At 39.9% G+C, this 22226-nt stretch overlaps 1 protein-coding gene and 1 long non-coding RNA gene across 11 annotated transcripts in view; one reads left to right on the top strand and one right to left on the bottom strand.

Moving 5' to 3' along the window:
* Positions 1-22226, bottom strand: part of BBOX1 (gamma-butyrobetaine hydroxylase 1) — a 60020-nt gene that overhangs the window by 24415 nt on the left and 13379 nt on the right. For all 4 annotated transcript variants that reach the window (XM_057317290.1, XM_057317291.1, XM_044389043.3 and 1 more), the window contains one exon: positions 8787-8985. In XM_057317290.1, coding sequence (XP_057173273.1) covers positions 8787-8985 — 199 coding nt within the window. The remainder of the gene's footprint in view (positions 1-8786; positions 8986-22226) is intronic.
* LOC130544642 (uncharacterized) overlaps positions 1-22226 on the top strand; it is a 134458-nt gene that overhangs the window by 100937 nt on the left and 11295 nt on the right. The gene's annotated exons all lie outside the window — the stretch shown is intronic.

The following is a 22226-nucleotide window of genomic DNA, read 5'->3' as shown; positions in this document are numbered from 1 at the left end:
TTTGAATTTAATAGATGGGATGGGAATGAATATTCTGGTGCTGTTGTTATGAATTAGTTTGAGAAATTTCTATATCACCCTGTTGAAGGGTTCCCTGGTATCTGAGCTATGAATACGAGCGGAAGCCACATTTGATAGTTAATAATTCTTACAGCATTAGGAACTATAGGGGGAGTACTAGATAAACCGCCATAGAAGTACAGTGCCAAGGAAAGGCTGCAGGCTGTTGAAACAAGTAAACCTGGGTTTGAAGCCTGATTCTTCTGCCTCGGTTTCCTTATCTCTAAAATGGGAATAATGGTTCTTATTGGAATTGTGAAGATTCAAGATAATGACCATAAAGCACGGAGTTCAATACTTAGCACATAAAAAGTGCTTAACAGAAAATTATTTTGTCCCATCCCAATACTAGTTACCTGTCCTGGGTGCTCGGAGGAAAACCAAGGAGGCAAGTGGGAGTCAGGGCTTGTGGAGAAGCAAGTGGTTTACTAGGGTCTCATAATTTCCTCAAGTGATTTCTAGGGGAGCATGAGACACGGAAATTATTTTTCCTTTTCATTCATGAGATGACCTCAGACTCAAGTGGTTTTGCTGGCAGCAACTTTAATTACTGCAAAAGCAAGTATTACAAAGGGAACCCCAGGGACTGTCTTTTGGCTGATAACATGAGCTGGGGTTCACAATGGCCGAAAGAACACAGCCTGTTACTCTGCTTGGGAACCCTTCATATTCACAAGAACACACATTTTAAAGGTTCTCTCCCCCCTACTCAAACACTAGGCTCAGTACTAAATCTAAAACAACTCATTAAGAAATCCCATTGTGAATTTTTTACAGTAGGATGGAATTACAATTAGATTCAGAACTCAGACAGGTTTTCTTTGTTTTCTTCCCAAGTCTAAATTGCCTTTAGGTTGGTTTTTCATAACTCAGAGCCATTTTTATTCAAGAAGGGCTATGTGGTTCTCTCAAGCATTTTCTTGGCTAGAAATTTCACCAAAATGGGTAAACTTGTTTTTTCTTTCCCTGTTGAGTCTCCACACTTCACAAATGTTTTCTGGTAGCATGTATATCAAACAAGTAGCTGTTTCAAAGTCAGTTTTGGAGGCAGTGCTAATGATAGAAGCAATTTCAAAGGGGGCAGAAGCCAAGGAATAATAATATTTTTCACTCATATACCCCCAATCTCTAATACAACCGAATGTGTGAAATGCTGCTGGGCTGGCTTACAGAAATGCTAGCAGAAATCCAGTGAATGCTGGAAAGGATATATTCTTGTATTCCCCAGAGGCCATTTCAATATTGTTAATTCCTAACTGGCCTGGCTGGTGTACTTGACAAACAGCCCACTAGAAACATTTTTGGTTCGACATGACTTTATTCATCTGATGAAGCCTGCATGCAAGGCGCTCATGCAGATGCGAAACTGGGCAGCAGTAGTAGCCTCTTACATTTTCCAGCAAACTTTCATCTAAAGGTTTCAAAGGGCGTGCCAGGTATTAAAAGATTCCTGTAGGAAGAGAGAAGCAAGTCCTCAGTAGAGGAGAATCAGAGAGCTCCAGGAAATTACATGAAAAGCTTAGATCACCTTCTCACCTACACATAGCCAGTGGTGGAGCCATGATCAACTGTGTTTCTCTTTTGGTCCTATGGGCAGCTCTCCGGGCAGTAATGTAATGCAGATGCTCTGGGGTGTTGGGTTCCCAACTCTCCCCCAGTTTTTAGGAATGAAGTGTTCCAAAGTCTTTATTTAAACTTTTCCACTACAATTTGTAACCTTGTAAGTTTTATTCAGTAATTGAACAGCTTCTATGCTTGTCTCCACAAGATAAAATTTGACTACTACCAAGATCCACTGAGTTCCTTTTACCCCTTTTCCTCATTGTCACTATTTTATTCCTGATGTTGGTGTTTCAGAAAAACATATTTTTCATTTTCACCTCATTATTCTTATTAGTCTAATCCCTGCTACAAGTGTTAATGCAACTTGCTTATGCCAGCAAATAAAACATTCTTAGAAAGAAGAAAATCTGAAACTTCTGGACTGTATTCTGGAAAGAAGGCAGTCTTGCTAGCTAAGGTTGAAATTTGTATTTTCGTCTGCTTGACTTTCTGATGAAGATGGGTCACTCAGAGTTGCTCACAAGGTTAATTTTCTAACTAAGGGCTTACAAATGTTGACAATGCTAAGAAAGAATTTCGATGTCTTGACCAAATGAAGTCCTTAAGATCTTAGCATACTTTCCCTTTTATTAAAATTCCCCGAGTGCTCACTCTGTGTCAGGCACTGAGCTAGTACTGAAGGCCACCATTTCAGCCTACAAGGAGCTCCATATGACAGTGATGATGGCAATGAGATGCGCAGGCCTTATTTTCAGAGATTACCCTGTTACTAGCCAAACAGCTGGTTGATACACACTACCGGTGGTAAATGCTTTAAAAAATTGACACTGAATTTCTTCCTTGTCTCTGTCACATGCAGGCACACACACACACCATTACATGAACTTATGTAAATAACAAACCCTGACCTGGCCAATTTATTTAGTTGTCCAACCAGTTGGCAAAGGAATATTTCCAGAGCATGATTTTACCCTTTTAGGGAAGTACATCTGACCTTCTCAATGTTTTCTTATCAGAATTATGGTTTCAAAAGCCCACGACCAGTGGTGCTGGTAGTGATCTCAGAGAGCAGAGGCTGGGAGAGGGTTGTCTTTCCTAGAGCTACAGAGGCTACCAGACCAAGGGAGTGTGTCGCAGAGGTGGTGGTCTGGAGGGAGGGGGAAAATGTTAGTATGTCAAGTGAGAAGAGTAAGAAAGGCCAAAAAGTAGCCAAGAAGAGAGGAGGACTTGGAACAGGATATGCTGTCTATAGGCAGAATAAAGGCCAGGAGAGGGAAAAGCAAGGGAAAAGAGTTAAGTAGGATGGAAGGGAAGCAATCTTGGACAAACAATGGAAAGAGTGCTAGTGCTGTAGTTGTCCCTTACCAGCTGTCTCTGGTGGGATGGCCAGGAAAGGGGAAGAATAGCATAAAATAAAAATGGCTTTCATCTGAATTGAATTAGCATGGGGATGGGCAAAGGGGCTGTGTAACTTTATGAAGTCTTAATTAAATATATATTTATTCATGCCAACCCTACTTACACGATGGTAGCCTGTGTAAATTTTGAGAAGTCTGGCTTCATTTTTTCAAGTGGCCATATGTTTGCCCATCTTTACTGTTCTTTCACCATGCTGGGAGAACATCACCCTTCACTGCCTTTTAACTGCTGTTGGTATGGAACGTTTCCTCATTTATAATGCCAAAAGTCCAGGGTTACTTTCAGTCTATTTCTTGATTTTATGGGATTTTTATTAGTTCTGATTATTTAGATAAAGTCAACTCAAGTATTTATATTTGCCCATATACAACAGTCAGATAGGATACTTTTCCATAAAGTAGAAACCCAAATCTAGGTCAGAACAAAATGCCTAACACAGTGCCTTGTACCGTGTAGCGTACTGATGGGTAAAACAATAATATTGCCAATCAAGACATTCAGTATGATTGAGAGTGACTGTACTTCCTTTCAAATTTATTCTGCTGGTTGCATTCTTGAAAACTTTCTAACTTGGTATAATCATTGAGGATAGCAGTGTATAGAAAAAGTATAGTTTACAATGACTATTTCTCATTGGGTTAGATTGTGTCATAAATTCAAATAATTTCTTCAATTAAGAAATTATCATCAAAACCACAATGAGATATCACCTCACACCTGTCAGAATGGCATCAAAAGCATGAGAAACAACAGGTGTTGGCGAGGATGTGGAGAAAAGGAAGCCTCATGCCCTATTAGTGGGAATGCAAACTGATGCAGCCCCTGTGGAAAACTGTGGATGTTCTTCAAAAAATTAAAAATAGAACTAACAGACAATCCGGTAATTCCACTAGTAGCTATTTACCCAAAGAAAACAGAAACACTAATTTGAAAAGATATGTGCACCCCTATGTTTATTATACCATTATTTATAATAGCCAAGATACGGAAGCAGCCCAAGTGTCCATCCATAGATGAATGGATAAAGAAGATGTGGTGTATATACAATGGACCACTACTCAGACATAAAAAAAGAGTGAGATCTTGCCATTTGCAACAACACGGATGAATCTAGAAGGTAAAATGCTGAGCAAAATAAGTCAGTCAGAAAAAGGTATATACCCTATCACATGTGGAATTTAAGAAACAAAACACACAAATAAAGAAAAAAAGACAAAGAAACAGACTTTTAAATATAGAGAACAAATCAGTGGTTGCCAGAGGGGAGGCAAGTGGGGAAAGCATGAAAATAAAGGGGATCAAGAGTACACTTACTGTGAGGAGCACTGATAATGTATAGAATTGCTCAATCATTATATTGTACACCCGAAATGAGTATAACTCTATATTAATTAGACATAAAATTTAAAAAAATAAATAAAAATTTAAAAAAGAAATTACCCAAAAAGATATTTTTATTGATTTTTGGGAAGAAGTTCAGGGACATGAGATGAGGCTTTTAGCCCCACTCTGTAAAAACTATATTGATCCAAATTTAAGATCTAAGTCCCTCTGAAAAGGTTATCTTATTACATACTGTTCTACATATATATATATCTGACAAATTAACAATGAGAGCTTCTTTACCAAGTCTTATTCTTTTCTCCTAGGAAAGCTTTCATCATCAAGGCAGTAAGCTTGCAGAGCATTTCACAGAGTTGCATGAAAAAAATATTGTCTAGATGATGCACTGACAAAATAATGATAAGCATCTGAGAAAATGTAGACATGGAAATGACATATACTTTTGTCCTCAAAGTTATTACCATTTTGATTTAGTAATTTAACAGAATTTTATGATTATGAAATGTTCTAATAATTTTTACATTCACCTGTTGCTTTATAGTTTTTTGAAAACATCTAGGTGTGCTTCTATCATTAAACAGTTATTCCTCACCTACTATATGCTGAGACTGCGAAGTGCTAGAATCTACTGTTTTGATTTATCCGACCAACCCTTTAACAATTGAGATGACAGCCAAGAACCAAAAATAGATATTATAATTCTCACTTTGGACCCATGCATTCAAATTCTCCAAACTAGTAATCCTATTTGAATGGAAAAGTGCTAGGTGGATATTTGTTTCTCAAGGGAAGCATGTGTAAAGTAGCACCACGCTATTATTATTTTTGGCATTTAAGCAAGAGTAGAAACCAGGCTCCTTGAAAAATCTACATGGAACGCAAAGTTAGCCTTTAGCCTTCCTCTTCCCGCTTTCCTTTCTCTATCCTTCTATTTCTGGCAATCCCTCATCTGCCAACTTTTTTTCAAACAAGAGTCTTAAGGCTCTTTGCCAGGGGAGAAACAAAGCTATGAAAGAAAGGGACCGCACTGAAGGCAGGGGCTGATTCTGTTATAAAGATAAGCCGTGTCCAGGCATTACCACAGCACAAAGAATAACGTGAGAACTGCCACTTGGTGTACACAACTGTGAGAGCTGAGAGGAGGTAAAGCACCCAAATTCCACACCAGCTGAGATCTGCTTTCTCTCTCTTTTTTTAGAAGATTTTATTTATTTGACAGAGACAGCCAGCGAGAGAGGGAACACAAGCAGGGGGAGTGGGAGAGGAAGAAGCAGGCTCATAGCGGAGGAGCCTGACGTGGGACTCGATCCCAGAACGCCGGGATCACGCCCTGAGCCGAAGGCAGACGCTTAACGGCTGCACCACCCAGGCACCCCAAGATCTGCCTCCTCTTGAAGTAACCCTCCTCTCAAGCAGAGTTTGTAACCTTAACTACACACAAGAATCACCTGCAGAGTTTTTAAAAGTCCTGATACTCATGTCAAATCCAAATCCTGTTTTGAAAAATTTCCAGAGAATGGACCCAGATGTCAGCGTTTTTAAAATTAACTATTCCAATGTGTAACCTCAGTTGAGAACTATTGCTCTGAATATCCCTTCCTCCTTTGAATCTCATGTTACAGAAATTTTAATATCACATTGCACATTACTGTGGGAAGGGGCAGAAAAGGGAAATCACTTCAGGAAAACATTCACTTTTCTCATTCTCTTAACAAAAAACAAATAAGCAAACAAATAAAAAGAAAGCAACAACAGCAAAACTGTCCTCTACTGTAAGTTCTTGAGGTAAAGAATTAAAAATGAAAATTAAAAAACAAACAAACCCCAAACAAAATACCCACAGAGATCTTGGTAATCAGTTGTGGAAGTCGCAGTAAGGCATGTGGTGCAGTTTGAGCGATTCAGGGAAGAAATGTGATCCTCCGCATGGAAGATGAGATTGCGTAGGTTAAACCTATCTGCTTAGATGCAAAGGTCTTGGACAAAGGAAATGCAACAGTAGTAGGAGGTCTGATTTGTTTTTGGCAACAAACCTGGAGTATTTATTCCAATAAATTTTACAAGATTAGATCAATTAGATCAGTGGTCAAATTATCAAGCCATTTTAGGAATTATAACAACAAAACAAAACAAAATGCAAGTCATAAATCAGGACTAAGAATCTGACCCTAAATGTGATGGGTGGGGGTGAGCATTAGGAAGAGCCCTATAACAAAGAGCCCCCCAAATTTGGCTGCTGTTGTGAAATTGTGAAATGTGTTGCAGAGATACAAAAAGTCTGTTGTCAGCAAATAAAAACTAAGTAAAAGAATATAGAAGAGATTTATTTTAAAGTATTCTGTTTACTTCTGGTGCCTAAAAGCATTCCTTCCATGTTCTTCCTTAATATCATTGATAGTGAGGTGCATTAGAAAGCCCGTGGATAAAACAGACCCGGATTCTAATTCTGGTTCCTTTTCTACTACCTGTGAAAACTTAGTTTATAGCTTAATTCTCCGCACTTCAGATTCCTAATCAGCTAACTGGGGGAAATTATCTATTTCAGAAAATTGTGAACATTAAACAAATAATTAGATCGAGGCTCTTAATAATTTCAAGACTTTTTCCAATTCTTTGTTTTGTCTGTTGTTACTGATATAATCTCTAAAAAGCTTAAATTTTTTTTAAAGATTTATTTATTTATTTGAGAGAGAGAGAGAGTGCTCGTGTGTGGGCATGGGGAGGGGAAGGGCAGAGGGATAGAGAGAATCTCAAGCAGACTCCCATAATCCTGAGATCATCACCTTAGTCAAAATCCAGAGTTGGCTGCTTGACCAACTGAATCACCCGGGAGCCCCAAAACAGCTTAAATTCTTGCAGATGAAGGGGAGATAAAAATTATGTAGGACACAGTGTGCTAATGGTAACGGTAAGTTCTTGGGGTGGGGGTGGGGGCCGGGTCATCTAAGCCTATACACAATAGAGTCTTCTGCCATGAATAAACTTGATCAAATCACTGAGGGCAAGAGATTAGTTATTTTTGATCCTCTGTTTATCTACAGACAGAGTCTTACTCTAGATTAAGGGTGGCGAACTCAAGGACAGGCAGGGCCCTTGCAGGTCTTGTGGGGGGGCTCCATTTGTGCAACTGGAGCATGAGGACGTGCTCTCTTCAAGGGGCAGCCTCCACTTACATCAGGCAGGTTCCTGGCACGCAGGGATTTAGTCTCAGTTGTTGCCAGATTTGTTTTTCAAGAAAAGTCAGATCCATATTTAATGTAAAATCTCCCAGTTTTTAAGTGTTGACAACTAATTCTATTTTCTTTCAACATCCTGTGGGCCAACCAAAACATATCTGAATACAGCCTGTGTGCTACCAGTTTTGCAACCTTTGGATTTTAAAGGTACTTTTCACTCCCAAAGTCCTCTGCTCTGTGAGCCCAAGAATAATTGTATACAACCCGCATGAGGGGTTCACCCTACAGATTAAAAATAGTCATACCCCCCACTTCCAAATAAGTGTTTCCTGTTGTTACTGTTTCATTATCCTTAATGAATATTCCCTCCCAGGCAATTCTTATGCAAACAGCTTCTTGTTCCAAAGTTAAAATCAGATATATTTCCTGTTACTTGCCGAAGTGCATAGACCTAATTTTCTGCATGTTAGTTTTATCTTTTTTAGCACATCTGGTGGCTGGTTTCGGTTCCCCAGGGCCCTACTTTATTTTGTGCCAAGTCTTGGTCGGTAAAACTTTAATGAACTTCAGCATTTATAAAAGCCTCGGAGAAACACAGTCTTCCATCCTACCTGCTACGAGCTGAATGGTGCTCTCCCCAAAATCAAATGACGAAGCCCTAACCACCAATGTGACTGTATTTGGAGAGGGAACCTTTAAGAAGGTGATTAAGGTTAAATGAAGTCGTAAGGATGGGGCCCTTCTCCAACAGGACTAGTGTCCTTGTAAGAAGAGGAGAGACACCAGCAGTGCAGGTACAGAGAGGAAAGGCCATGTGAGAACCCAGTGAGAGAGTGGCCATCTCCAAGTCAGGAAGAGAGCTCTCACTGGAAACCAAACATGCAGCCACCTTCATCTTGGACTTCTGGCTTTCAGAAGTCCGAGGAAATGAATTTCTGCTGTTTAAGCCACCTATTCTACGGTATTCTGTTATGGCCGCCCTAGCAAATTAACACACACCCTCTATAACTAGCCTGTCTTTGATGTCTGATGCCTTTGGGCTTTTACGATCCTTTAAAATCCCAGTTATTCTCAGAGAAATCCCACTTTTAGGCACGTCTTCCCATCCGACTTCCTGCTCAGGGCAAAATGGAAATTTTCTATCTCCAATCAAAAGAGTCTCCCTTCTGGGAAATATATCAAACTTTATATATAATGGCGAATACAAACTCTTTGGTGACTCACCCATAAAATGTGAGATAAAGGAAACCAATCCTTTTCCCAAGTTTTAAAATTTGTCCTCGTTTGTCAGATGCTCCTGTAAGTCGTACTATGCCTACTTTCTTGAGGCTGGAGAGCCACTTGTAAGCGTGTTCATCATTTTTTAAAACATCTTCAAAATCCAGTGTAGGTAGCTGGAGCTCTGCGCCCCAGTACTGACATTCTGTGAATAAGAAAAAGAGGAAACCAGATGGGTTACGTTGTTTTTATATAAAATGAGAACCTCAGAGAAGGGACTAGTTCATTGAAGTTGACCTTTGATTTGTCATGGGAATTACGAAACTTCAGTCTTTCGAATTGATCTTCATTCAATCTTCCCTGGGTCCATGACAGTCTGCCAACTACCTACCACTGCCTGACCCATGACAGGTATTCACTAGACCTCATTGGTTGAGACCGTGTTTAGGTTGTGGATAGCTCTTGATCTGTACATCCTTAGGGCTTCTTTGCCTGGACTCTACTTAGAAACGTCTCCACTGAGACACTGTGTGTTTAAATGGCCATGTTACATTGCTCAATTCCAAACAGGTGATAAAATCTGAATGAGGGACTTAGAACAGCATACGCACATTCCTTGAGGTGAAAGGAGTGTTCGCCTTGGTTGGTACAGCTCCTTCTTCCTCTTATTTCACCTGATAAGAAGCTTTCTCTGAGGTCAAATCATTCTTTGGAGTCAACAAAAACTGTCCATGGGGGAAAGAAAGATGAAAGGTGTGGTCCTGGGATGCATAAAAAAAATGCATTTTGCATAGATCCTTTGATGACAACACCACAGTCGATAAAGTCAAATGCCTTCGTTAGCTTTCTGATTCCTCCTGATCAAATGCTCATGAAAAATGTTTACTTGAAGAAACAGAAAGGAAATCAAACGGAAAAAATAATTTGCTTTGCAAACCAGGCTCTCCCAAAGGAGGCAGAACACAGATGTCATTTTGCCAGGGGAAATAACTCAGATACTAACAACTGCATTCAGGAAAGACCTAACTTGAGCTGATCAATTTGATTTCTTCAGTTTTCGAAGAAAGAATCTGCCATAGGAAGGCAAACCTTCCCAACAAGTGACAGAATGGGATCTCACGATCTCAGTATCATCCTGAGCAATGCCTCACTTCTCAAACTGGGGAATATATGTCATGTTATGGAAAACAGCCCCAAGCCCCACTTTAAGAATGAAGACTGGATCAATGTTCCTGTGTAGTTGTTGTAGACTGGAAATCATTCCCTCCTCTTTGATGTCAACCTGGCTGGTTCTGCAGAAACGGGGATTTCTTAGGAGTCAGATAGTAGTGTTAGAAGTGAAAAAGTGCCTGCGGGTACAGGAGGCCACCTCCGGCTCTCCCACCAGCTCGTTAGCCACCAGCTAAACGGCCATATGCAGCTGGTACTGTATGAAACAGGATATGAGTAGGGTAAAGAACACGGAGGCCGAGGGCCTGGGTTTGAATCATTGTCCTGCATCTTACCAGCTAGTTTCTTGGTATCTTTTCTGAGCCTCCATCTCTTAATTTATAAAATAGCCATAATTACATTTACCATGCAGGTCATTTGTTGACCATGCAAAGAGCCTGGTATAGTGCCTGGCACATAGCAGACGACCACTATTCTGACCACATATAATAATAGCCAATATTTGCTGAGTGCTTTCTAGATGTCAGACACAGTGCAAGGTGCTTTCCATATTTCTCTTAATGTCCACAGAAAAATACACAATAGATGCTTTCGACATTCCCTAGTTATAGAGAAGGGAACAGAGATCCAAATCACGCAGAGCCAATGATTTGCAGAGCAACTGATTCCAGGCAACTGATTCCAAAGTCTATAATTTTGACAACGATGCATAAAATAAACAAGTGATGCCTTGAAATACTGTTGTCACATGTATTTTTATGCCCTATGTCTGAATGTCCATTGCTTATTCTGTCCCTTACAAAAGAAATCTACTAGGTAAAAAGGAAACCAAAGCAAGTTCCACTTAGGATCACTTTGTCTGAACTTGCTCAAGCTGGGGTGTTTAAAGATAAACCTTGAATATAACACTGTGTGCTAATTATACTGGAATTAAAAAAACCGCTACGCTTGATCTTAACCAAAAGGCGAAGAAACAATGGAATTAAAAAAATATATATATAAACCTTGGCTCCTAGTCAGGATTTTAAATGCAGAAAAACGTGATGGGTAGGTTTCATGGTACAGCAACATTGCCGTCCACCTTTTGTGAAATGAACCAAGGCTTAAAAATCAGGTAGCTTCTCTTCTTTAATTTATGCCAGTGTATTTCAGGGGTCTAAGCCAGTTTGCTTTTACTTAAGGCCACTATCACTTTCCAGAGAGTGTCAGTGACCATGTGTCAAGGAAATAGAATACACAGACATTGAAAAAACATTTTCCAAGATGTAAATGTTTTAAAAAGTTTGAGTTCATATTTTGACTACTTTGTGGTTTCAAGGAGGGTCTCCTTAGGGCACACACTACATACATCTATATACATTTATAGCACGTTTTAATGAGTTCTTGTTTTTACACGAGTCATTTTCCCATTATAGAACACACGCATGCACACACATGTGCACACACACTATATTTTTTGTTTTAAAGACACAGAATGAGTTAGGCTCTTTCAATAAATACGTTACATTTTATCTGTATAAAATTAACCATATTCATGCTGATACTCCAGTATAAAGCAAGGACGGCTCTCAGCACTATACACAGTATAGTCTCCACTATGAGTAATTGCAGATTTACAGGATTTTACTATCAGAGGGTGGTTACAACGCCTTTTAAGTTCGCAAGGTTCACTGTTTTCCAACTCTAGCTCTCATTCTGGCATGCCCTGGCAAGGACTTTACAAAAATCAGCAACCAACGGCCACAGTTCATTCTAGAACCTGTGCCTTAATATGAGCCATTCATACACTCAGTTATGTTACTAAGAGTGACTTTCCGAGATAGCACTGTGACTACCCAGTTTCTAAATTCATCATAGCATCCACAATAAAAAATACTCTAATTTGCGGGGAGAAATAAACTACGTTTCTGTAAATCCACCAGTAAAATCATTTCATGATATCCGCACAGAAACTTCAACATTGAAAAAGTAATTTAAAAGCACCTCCCCAGTCTCCCCCCAACCACAGAACAGAACTACCGTGGACTCAAGAGAAAACACGTTTGACTAGGGTAAATCATTTGTCAGGTGAACACATTAAAAGCAAATTTAAATTTCACACTTGGGTCTGGATACATAAACAGTATGGAAAGTGACCGAATATTTAAGGCATGACCCACCCTTTCTAATTTAACTTAGGGCCCGACTAATAAATACTTCCTCGAACATGTGCTTCACACATCGTAAAATTTATGAACACACTCCATGCTGGCTTTCAAGGAACCATTTGTACAAGGTTTCCTTTTCGGGGTTAGGCATCACATTCCTGGATCTTGAGTTGTATTTCAAAAAAGGGAAAGACACAAAGAAGCTCTTTGGTTAAAGATTCCTGAGTGTAGCATGTGGGTTGCAATGTGTTATTTTGGGTTTAGAACCTTCCGTCCACCTGCACTGGACTGTGCTCTTGGCTCTGAAATAGCAAGTCTGACGTGCTGAGGATCAGCCAATCACTTACGATCTTTTCCTGTGGATACTTTGCAGGGGCCCAGCCAAAACCAAAATCTGACCCTTGTAGAGGCAGCGTACCAGGGTGGAAATAAGGCTTGGAGTCTCTTCCCTGGGGATCCTGGCTCTTTGGATACTCTTACTTTTTGTCTAGTGAACTCGACGACATGTCTCAAGAATCTGATCACTTGTTCTCTCTAGACTGAGATCTTCCAGAAGCTGACCTGTGATGAGGATCTGAATGTAAGCAATGTATTAAGGAGGTATCCCTGGAAGAACTCAGAGGACGTAGGGAAGAAAGACAGGGAAGGAAGCCTCTGGAAATCATTTTAATGAATGGTTAAATGAACTGCTGGGCCTTACGGCAATACTGCAGACTATACTTCTGAGTTGTTCCACCCAGGGGCACGGAAGCTGGGGTGCACAGGCCACCCACGCCTACCCCTCATTGGCTACTTCTCTAGGCACTTCTGGAGACCTTCTCTGTGTGTTAGCCAAGGCAGAGAAACCTCTCCAGCCGAGTGGCAGTCTGCGCTAGAAAATGGCATCATGCATGGGAAGAGTACCGCAGGGCTGTGGTGGGGCACAGCCAGCCTCTGCAATGCCCTCCTCTAGGGTCTGTAAGAACGAGCTAGATGGCTGTCTTCTGTGGTCCCCAGCGCTGAAACACACCTTAGTCTCAGCGCTTGCCACATTGTGCCCGAGTGATCTTGCACATATTCAACACGTGCTTGTGGAAAGCCTTGCTATTCGAAAGAGAGCACATTAGTGAATAAAAATGATGGGATCGCACATCTATTTTGTGAAAGGAAAAGTGAATAAGCAAGGAAGCAGACAAATAAATACATAAGAATGAACACTGTAGCCAGTGCTACAGAGGTAACAAATGGGGTGCGTTGGCAAACAATTATTGGGAGTGGGATGGGGAACCTATTTAGACATGATAGTTAAGAACGGTCTAGCTAAAGAGAGGTTACTTAAGCCAGAGGCCATGGGGTGGGAAGAGGGCAGTCATGCAAAGGGCAGGGAGAAGAGGAGAAGAGTGTCTTGGCAGGAGAGACAGTAGGAAGAGGGGGAATCTCTCATCTTGGTGGGGGAACTCAAAATCTCTAGGGTAGCAGATGAAGCGGAAAAGAAAGCAAGGGTCCGTCAGGCAGGACTTATCTCTCTTTCTTCCACTAGACTACAAGTTCCTTGCAAGGGATGGAGATCATGTCAAGTATCTTTAATTCCTTACCTCTACTGCCCCCTTCTCCCCCCACCCTTCAGCATAGAGCCCAAAGCTGGCACGCAGATTTCCAGAAAACTAATATGTTCTGTATCTTAAACAAATCTTCACTTATTTTCTAATGGAGACTAGAGACTGGAGGCAATCCCTGAAAGATGAGATTGTGTCTGAACACTCTTTAGTATTTTAAAAGATGGAGAAATCTATAAAACCTTTTCCCTAGGTGATAATCCCACCAAACTCAAAAAGTCTCCCCGAGGATGTATAAAACACACTTCTACACAAGTTTATGTTGCTTGAAAGGAGAGAAATACATTTTTGTTTTGGACTATTAGGTACTTGGTATATTCTATATGTTTAGCCCTATGACAACAGTGGCCTTCTCGTTGGAGAATCCAAGAACACATGATAAAACAAGGCAGGTACACTAAAAGGCAGGGTGTGATGAGTTCTTGAAAACCGAGAGCTAACATTTATGGAGCACTTTGGATTCTAGGCACTCTTCTGAGCACCTGATACGGATTAATTCATGTAATCCTCGCAGCAACCCCATAACAAAGATCCTAGTATTGTTCTCATTTTATAGATGAGGAGATACAGATGTAAGCATCTTAGATAATTTGTGTAGAATCACACAGCTCATGCTCATCAGAGCTGGGAAACCACACAAATCATTTGATTATAGTTTTCAGAAAAAAGCATATGTCGAAGGAAAACTATCATGTAAGGTGTCAGAAAGGGAGACGATTATCTCAGACTTCCTTAGAGTTTCAGGGCAAATAGAAAATTCAGTTTTACCTTCTGTTCTTGCTGTGGCTATCCCCTATGACATCCATGTAAAGGTTATGGAAAACCCTCTTGGTCACTTTCAATTATGTACACTGCACACATCTTCCTATGGAGCGGCCCTTATTGGTTCCAGAAAGCTCCAGTTGTCACAAGCTTCCTTCTTATTCTAAGGTATACTCTACCTCTGTCACTTTTCTTTCAGGCTCTAATTCTGTGCTCCATAATCCCACAGAATATGACAGTCTTAGAGATGCATATAAGCACAGCAACTGTGCTGTTTTTGGTTCTAAGTCCAAATAGCCTTTTTATTCCCCATATTTTTCATGTCTTATGGCTTCCAAGCTCTGCCCTAGGCTCTCTGCTCTCCGTTGTATGATGTGTTCAAGTCTGCTGACACTCTCCAACAGGAATGGTGTCTTGAACCAGACATAATACTATAGATGTGGTCTGGCCCGTGCCAGCATGGTGGGCTCACTGCCACATTTTCATTCATGCACCCAAATCTCATTAATCTTTTTTGGCTGTCTCAACTCTGTTGACTAAGATTAACTTTTCAGTCAATGAAAATGTGTAAAAATTGTCTACCAGCCACGTCTTCATTTCTGAAGCTAGTTCACTGAGAATGTGTGAACATGTGTAGAGATGGGGATACAGGTCCAATTTGATAGGGACATCGTGTCAAAGTTAATAACTCGAGGTGTGAAGGTGACAGATCTGGATTCAAACCTGAATTCTGATACTTCCCATCTGCGAGAACGTCGGAAAGTGATACACTCTCTCAGTTCAATTACTTCATCGGGAAAATACAGGTTGAAAATGACTTCCACGGTTGTTATGAAATTTAAATGACATGCTATCAATAAGCAATTTAACAGAGCGTACCTGATTAAATCTGCACAGGAACCAGAGCAGCTGAACATGACTGAAGGAAAACACACCATGATGACTGATCTTACTGCATGTCTACTAACATCTGCTTAACTCTCTCTTACCAGCTGACCACGTCTCGTGTTCTCTATCCTCAAACCTTCCACTTCCCCCTCCTACTTATGCTCAGCTGACAGCTTTGCTTCTTATTTCGGTGGAAAGATGGGAGGACTCAGAAGAGAACTTCTATACATTCCCTCCACCACATTCACCAACCTGCCTGTGTCCATGTCCTTCCTTATGGCCCTTGATGTGTTGTAGATATACTTGTAAATATATATATAGATAGATATAGGTCTATCTATCTATATATATATTATACATAGTGTGTGCATATATATATATATATATATTTAAATTTATTGATCCCTTTCTCTAACAGAATATAAATTCTCTATAAGTAGAGTCTTTCTCTGTTTTGTTCACCACTGCATCCCCAACACCTAGAACAGTGCCTGTTCTAGAACATAGAGGACATTTAAATATTTGCTGAATAAATTCATAGTGCATAGTAGGTACTCAATAAATGACACCTTTACTAATATTAGTTATTTCCCTGAATTAGTTATTCCCCAACTTGTAGTGGGGAAGACAGTCAAACACACAATCACCATTCAGTGCAATGATTTCAGTGACAGAGAGAAGCCCACACAAATCACAGCAACCACATAGAAGAGATGAGAGAGATAGAATAGTATTTATAGAACAAACACTCTTCAGCCACACCTTGGCTCTGCTATGTATTGTCTCTTTGATTTTGGACTATCTACTTAATTTCTATCATGTGCAAAACAGTTAAAATGCTGCTTTTGTGAGGTTTTTGCTAGGATTAAATAGAGCGATAAATATTAGGTGCTGAGCTCAGTGCCTGACATAGAGCAATGCTTTAAAAAACACTACATCAGGGGCGCCTGGGTGGCACAGCGGTTAAGCGTCTGCCTTCGGCTCAGGGCGTGATCCCGGCGTTATGGGATCAAGCCCCACATCAGGCTCCTCCGCTAGGAGCCTGCTTCTTCCTCTCCCACTCCCCCTGCTTGTGTTCCCTCTCTCGCTGGCTGTCTCTATCTCTGTCAAATAAATAAATAAAATCTTTAAAAAAAAAAACCACTACATCAAAAACTAATGATGTACTATATGTTGGCTAACTGAACATAATAAAAAAAATAGAAGAAGAAAGATTGGTGAAGGAGTAGGAGAAGAGGTAGAGGAAGAAGAGGGCGTATGATGTTGGTAGTTCAGAGGTTGGTGGTAGAGGTAGTGAGATGTGATGGACTCTAGATTATTTTGATTGTTATCAAAGTAACAACAGATTTTCTTGATACATTGGACATATAGTAAAAGAGATAAGAGGAGTCAAGGATGATCCTGCTGCCAGAGAGATGGAGTTGTATCAACTAAGATGGGAAAGAATGGAGTAGGATTCTCTAGAATCATCTGTTCCCATCAGGGGGGCTCTCTTTCCTCTGGTTTCCTCTTTTTTATTTTTTTCTCCCAGTAAATCACTTTATAAATCCCCTTTTTGTTGTCCATCATAGATTTCCCTTGATCAATTTATTCTAGAAACTTCTATTATGCTCTATTGGCATTAGAGCATAGAGACTCTGTGCTTCCTTCTTGCATGAGCACATTGTTCTCTTTAGATACCTTCCCTTTAATTTTGTTGTTGGGTCTATCTGCTTCTATATGATCATGAGACTGTAGCTAGTTCGGGTCAGGGATGTTTTTCATTGAAGTATTTGGCTTGTACATGGAAAATATGTCTGCTGATGGCTGGTATTCTCATCTATAGTAATCCTTAGCTAATAGATAATGCAGCCATTTCCCCCCAAGTTTAGTGATCACCCCAGCCTCAGCGAACATTTCTACATCCCTGATTGGAATTAGGTTCATAGTTGACCAGTCCTTTCACTGACTTCTTTAAATTTATTTAAATGAAACTATCTGCCAGGTAGATGAAATTTTGGCCCAGGTGTCAATGTCTGAGCGATTAAAATCCTTTTCATGGCAACAATTTCCCCCCCAAGCCACTCTCATGTTTTTAGTCAGGTATAGAACATGATGGGGAGCCTGGGTGGCTCAGTCGTTAAGCCTCTGCCTTTGGCTCAAGGCCTGATCCCAGGGTCCTGGGATCAAGCCCCGCATCGGGCTCCCTGCTCTGCTGGGAGCCTGCTTCTTCCTCTCCCACTCCCCCTGCTTATGTTCCCTCTCTCGATGGCTGTCTCTGTATCTGTCAAATAAATAAATAAAATCTTAAAAAAAAAAAAGGAATAGAACATGATTATTCTCCACGTAAGGGGAACTCAACATAAGATATTGTCATGTCACTGTTGTTTATTTCTCCCTCTGTCCTTACCCAAATACTCTTTGCTATGCCTCTGCTTCTATGCTCATCTATGTTCATGGCTGTCTAAATTGGAGGAAAAAGGGAGCAAGTACTTACATTTTATCATTTACACTCCACATTCCAAAACTGAGAGGCATTGCCTTTTTTCACATATGGAAAAAGTGAGGCTCAGATCATTTCTGAAACTAAGTCAAGTTCACAGAGCAGAGAGTCAAAGCCAGCTCTGCTGACTCCAAAGCCTGCTCTCATTCCATAACACAATGTTGTTTCACAGGTGAAGAGCTTTCATGACATACCACACTTCACTTTCTCTCCTAACACATTCTAACAAAATTCTTTTTGAAAAATGTGTGTGCTTCCATTGTTATGTTACAGCCTTGTACTTCAGTATTACCAGTGAAATGAGGTCTATTTTCTGGGCTTTCTTTCTTACCTGTAGTTTGTAATTTGGCTTAGGGATAATACAAATATAGGGTGGATTGTTGGCAAAGGGCTTCACTGGGATATGAGATGGGCCTTGCAGAATGGATAGGTGAAGTCTGGCCAGACAGAAAGAATGGAATTAGTGATCCAGAAAACAGTTTGGACAAAATCTACATGTTCGTGGAGGGGGCACCAGACTGTGGGATGACTGGAAAGCTCCAGTGAAGACTTTGGACTTTATCATGCTGCAGTGAGACAGCGGAGCAAGGGGGAAGAGAGATGAAGGTGGGCATGAGGAAGATTACCCTGCAGGCTTGTGCAAGGCATGTGTGAACAGAGGCCATGTTATTTCATAATCTAGATATGAGATGATAAAAAGCTCCAACTAAGTTGCTGGCTAGAGGGACAACCCATACAATCGTTTCTCCCTACAACCTGTTGAGTATCAGTCTTCTCTGGACCACAGGCCATGTGCATAGAAGACGGACAGCCAGTGGGAGTAAAGGAGAAAGAATTTCACTAATAAAATTCTGCATTTTTAATTTGAATTTTTTTGTAAACTGATATACTCTCAGGGCTGTTCTCTAGTTATTTATAGTGCTTTCAAGGGAGTCGTGTAAAGATGAAGTGAGTTTATATGCAAAGTGCGACAGTGCTTTTAACCCAACCTAGCACTACTTAAAGGTAATTAGGTGCTATCTCTATCATACAGATAAAGATTTTGGGGTATAGGAAAGCAAGATGCTCAAAATCGCAGACCTAACAAGGCCTAGGTTCAAGAACACTCTGATTTTAGTCCCGTATTTCTCTTTTGATTAAGAGCAAAGTTGCAGATTGAGAAAAATCACAAAATTTTGAGAAAAATAATAAAGTTAGAATGATAAGAAATAATAATAGTAAATAGCAATAATAATAATAAAGTTAATTTGAATGGAGTAGTAGCTTAAGAATTATTTTTTTAAATTTACTAAGTTAGAAATTAGGCAAATCAACAGAATGTATAAATAGCAACATCATTTGTTTTAACCTTTTTTTTTCCTAAAGGGATAGAAACATTGAAAACAAAATTAATCAGGGGCGCCTGGGTGGCATAGTGGTTAAGCGTCTGCCTTCGGCTCAGGGCGTGATCCTAGTGTTATGGGATTGAGCCCCACATCAGGCTCCTCTGCTATGAGCCTGCTTCTTCCTCTCCCACTCCCCCTGCTTGTGTTCCCTCTCTCGCTGGCTGTCTCTATCTCTGTTGAATAAATAAATAAAATCTTTAAAAAAAAAAAAAAAAAAAAAGAAAACAAAATTAATCAAATTTTTTCCATGGGCACATTTGAAAGTTTGGGATTGGAATTTCAATGAAGAAATTTAATGAAACTATCTATTATCTCAAAACTAAAGTGTATTTCAATGGTCTGCCATCTTGAAGAAGAAAAGTAGAGTCAGAGTTGAGAAGTAACAGTTAATCGGTTGTCCTCTTTTTGTTGGGGAGGGGGGGGGCTGGTGAATCTCCTGATACGTAGGCACTAGCCACGATGACAGGTTAAATATATAAGTGTAGGTTTGGTAAAAATGAAGCCAGCATATAAAGTAATCCAATTTTACTTCTGGAAATTGCCACCAATTCGAATTTGCTAAATTTATAAATTCAAAATTTGCAGTCCAACTGCCATATGCTATAAAATTCATTCCTGGGCTGTAAGAAAAAGCAAGCCTAGTTTGTGAGAAACTGAAGCTTTTCACTCATTGAAGAAAGCCTACTCTACTTTTATTCTCTTTGGGAAAAAAAAAAAAAGGAAAGGAAAGAAATAAATTTACTTTAGCATAATAACAGAAAATCACTTTTCCAAAAGTAAAAAACAGTCTATTTTCCTTAATTTTGGGTGTGGTGAATATACTGAGAAAATATGAAAAGGAAACATCCTGCAATAATTCTTCCTTAAGATACATTTGCTTTAGGTTCTCAAAAATATCCTCAGACTTTTTTGAGACTTTTAAAGACACTTGCTTTTCAGGGTCCTACTTAGCATTAACATTGGATGATGCAATTATACTTTGTTTTACAAAGTTATTAAGTAATTAAGAAATCTTCTTAATTAAAAATGATTTCATTTTTTTAATTAAAAATGATTTTTTAAAAAGAATGTAATTAATGTTTCTTATTTAAGAATTCTTAAAAGTAATAAAAGAATATACAGGCTTTTTTTTTCTCCTGTCCCATATCCAGTTATAAAATAGACTTCTCTTTAATATTTATCTCTGAGAATGTGGTTATGTGTTTTCTTGCTTCAAGTAGGGATGGAGATAAGCAAGGGTGAAAGGGAGAGGATTTTACCTAAAGTTTAGAAGTGAACCCCAAACGGCAGATGGCTGGCTGTGGGAACAACCTCGGATTAGTGGCATCTGCTGCATAGAGGGCACTGCAGGGCCCTTCCCAAGCTGTGAGTCTCCCACCTTGGCTCAACGACAGGACAAGGGAGGCTCCATCCCATGTAGGGACATTAGACTCTTTAGATATTATACCCAACTCAGTCAAGTACAATGCAGACATTGAGTGGGCTAATAAATGGCAGGTAATTCAGAAAAAAAAATAGGACACATCGGAAGACATCAATATGACACAGAGGAAAAGTGAAGCAAAACATACCTTGGTAAACTCACAGACATTGACGATACCTGTATTCATTTCATCAACACCCCAAAGACATTTCTCTGAAACTCAGTAGGTCCATTTCAGCTAGGATAGGCAAAACAGAACAGATACTTGCTTCTTAAACATACCGAAGACTTTGAGCTAGTCTCCCACCTGTGCATCACAGTGTGAGCCCGGATAATGGCAGGGAGACTAGGTCTTTCTTGGGTAGGGAATACATTTGGGTACATGACATCGTGGCTTGATAGTTCTGATGGAGCGGGTTGTTTTTGCTTTTTTTTTTAAAGATTTATTTATTTATGAGAGAGAGAAAGAGAGAGCACATGAGCCGGGGAAGGGGCAGAGGGAGAATCTCCAGCAGACTCCCCACTGAGTGAGGAGCCCCACATGGGGCTCGATCCCACAGCCCCAAGACTGTGACCTGAGCCTGAAATCAAGAGTTGGACACCCAACTGACTAAGCCACCCAGGCACCCCCGATGCAGCTGTTTTCACAGGGCTGTTCCAAAACGATAAGGACCTGGCAGCCCTGATCCAGCTCGGGCATTCTGATGCAGCCTGAAAAAAACAAGCTCCCAGCCCTTTTTATAATTACCAAGTAATATATGAAGCAAATACCCTCACTCCATCCCTGACTTGCACTGCAGACTCCCACCTCTGGGGGTTCAAGAATGGGTGAAGTGTGGAGCAAGGCTTAGGGACAGGGGTGAATTATCAGTTGGAGTTAGATATACTTATTGTGTTCATTACTTGCTAATTTTAAAAGTAGTGATTTTTGCTTTTTTGACAGATCTCTGTAAAAATAGCCTCTGCATCAGACAAACTCTGTTCTTTGTGCCATAATAAAAATCTTCATTTTTAAGGAAATTTATGGCCTTCTGCAAAAAAGGGGGAGTTCTGCTTTTTTTTTTTTTTTTTTTCCTACTCTGTGAGAGGCACAGAGATCTTAGAGGGCCCTGACAGTTACTTGAGAGTTTTGATTCCCTCTTGTGGCATGTTCCTCTTGAAACAAAAGAGGGGCATCTAGCTATGGACTGATGGGTGGTCATCCAATTAAATAGGGGGGTGAAGATTTGCTCTGCTATATCGAATTGAGGGGAAATGTTCTTTTCTGACTACACAATGTATTCAATCGCTGGACTGCTGAGAAAAGTGAGTAGACTGCTTCCATGGAAAAAAAGATTTTCTTCAAATTACAATCTTTTAAACCTCAATTTGAAATAACAAATATTATTAAAGTCAGAGAACAGTATACAAATATTTTAGTACCAATTCAATGAGATAAGAAAATGAGCATTCATTCTGACACTGAATGTTAATAAAAAGAACAAATATTTAGGTTCCTATATATAAAATCATACTATATATGGATTTTTTCCCATTTTAGTCCTATCAATTATATTTGGGGAATTTTGCATCCCAAAGTTAAGCACAAAAATGA

Source organism: Ursus arctos, unplaced genomic scaffold, assembly GCF_023065955.2.
Source record: "Ursus arctos isolate Adak ecotype North America unplaced genomic scaffold, UrsArc2.0 scaffold_23, whole genome shotgun sequence".
NCBI classification, from domain to species: Eukaryota; Metazoa; Chordata; class Mammalia; order Carnivora; family Ursidae; genus Ursus; species Ursus arctos.
The sequence above is the reverse complement of the archived record's forward strand: the minus strand, read 5'-3'. Positions and strand labels throughout refer to the sequence as shown.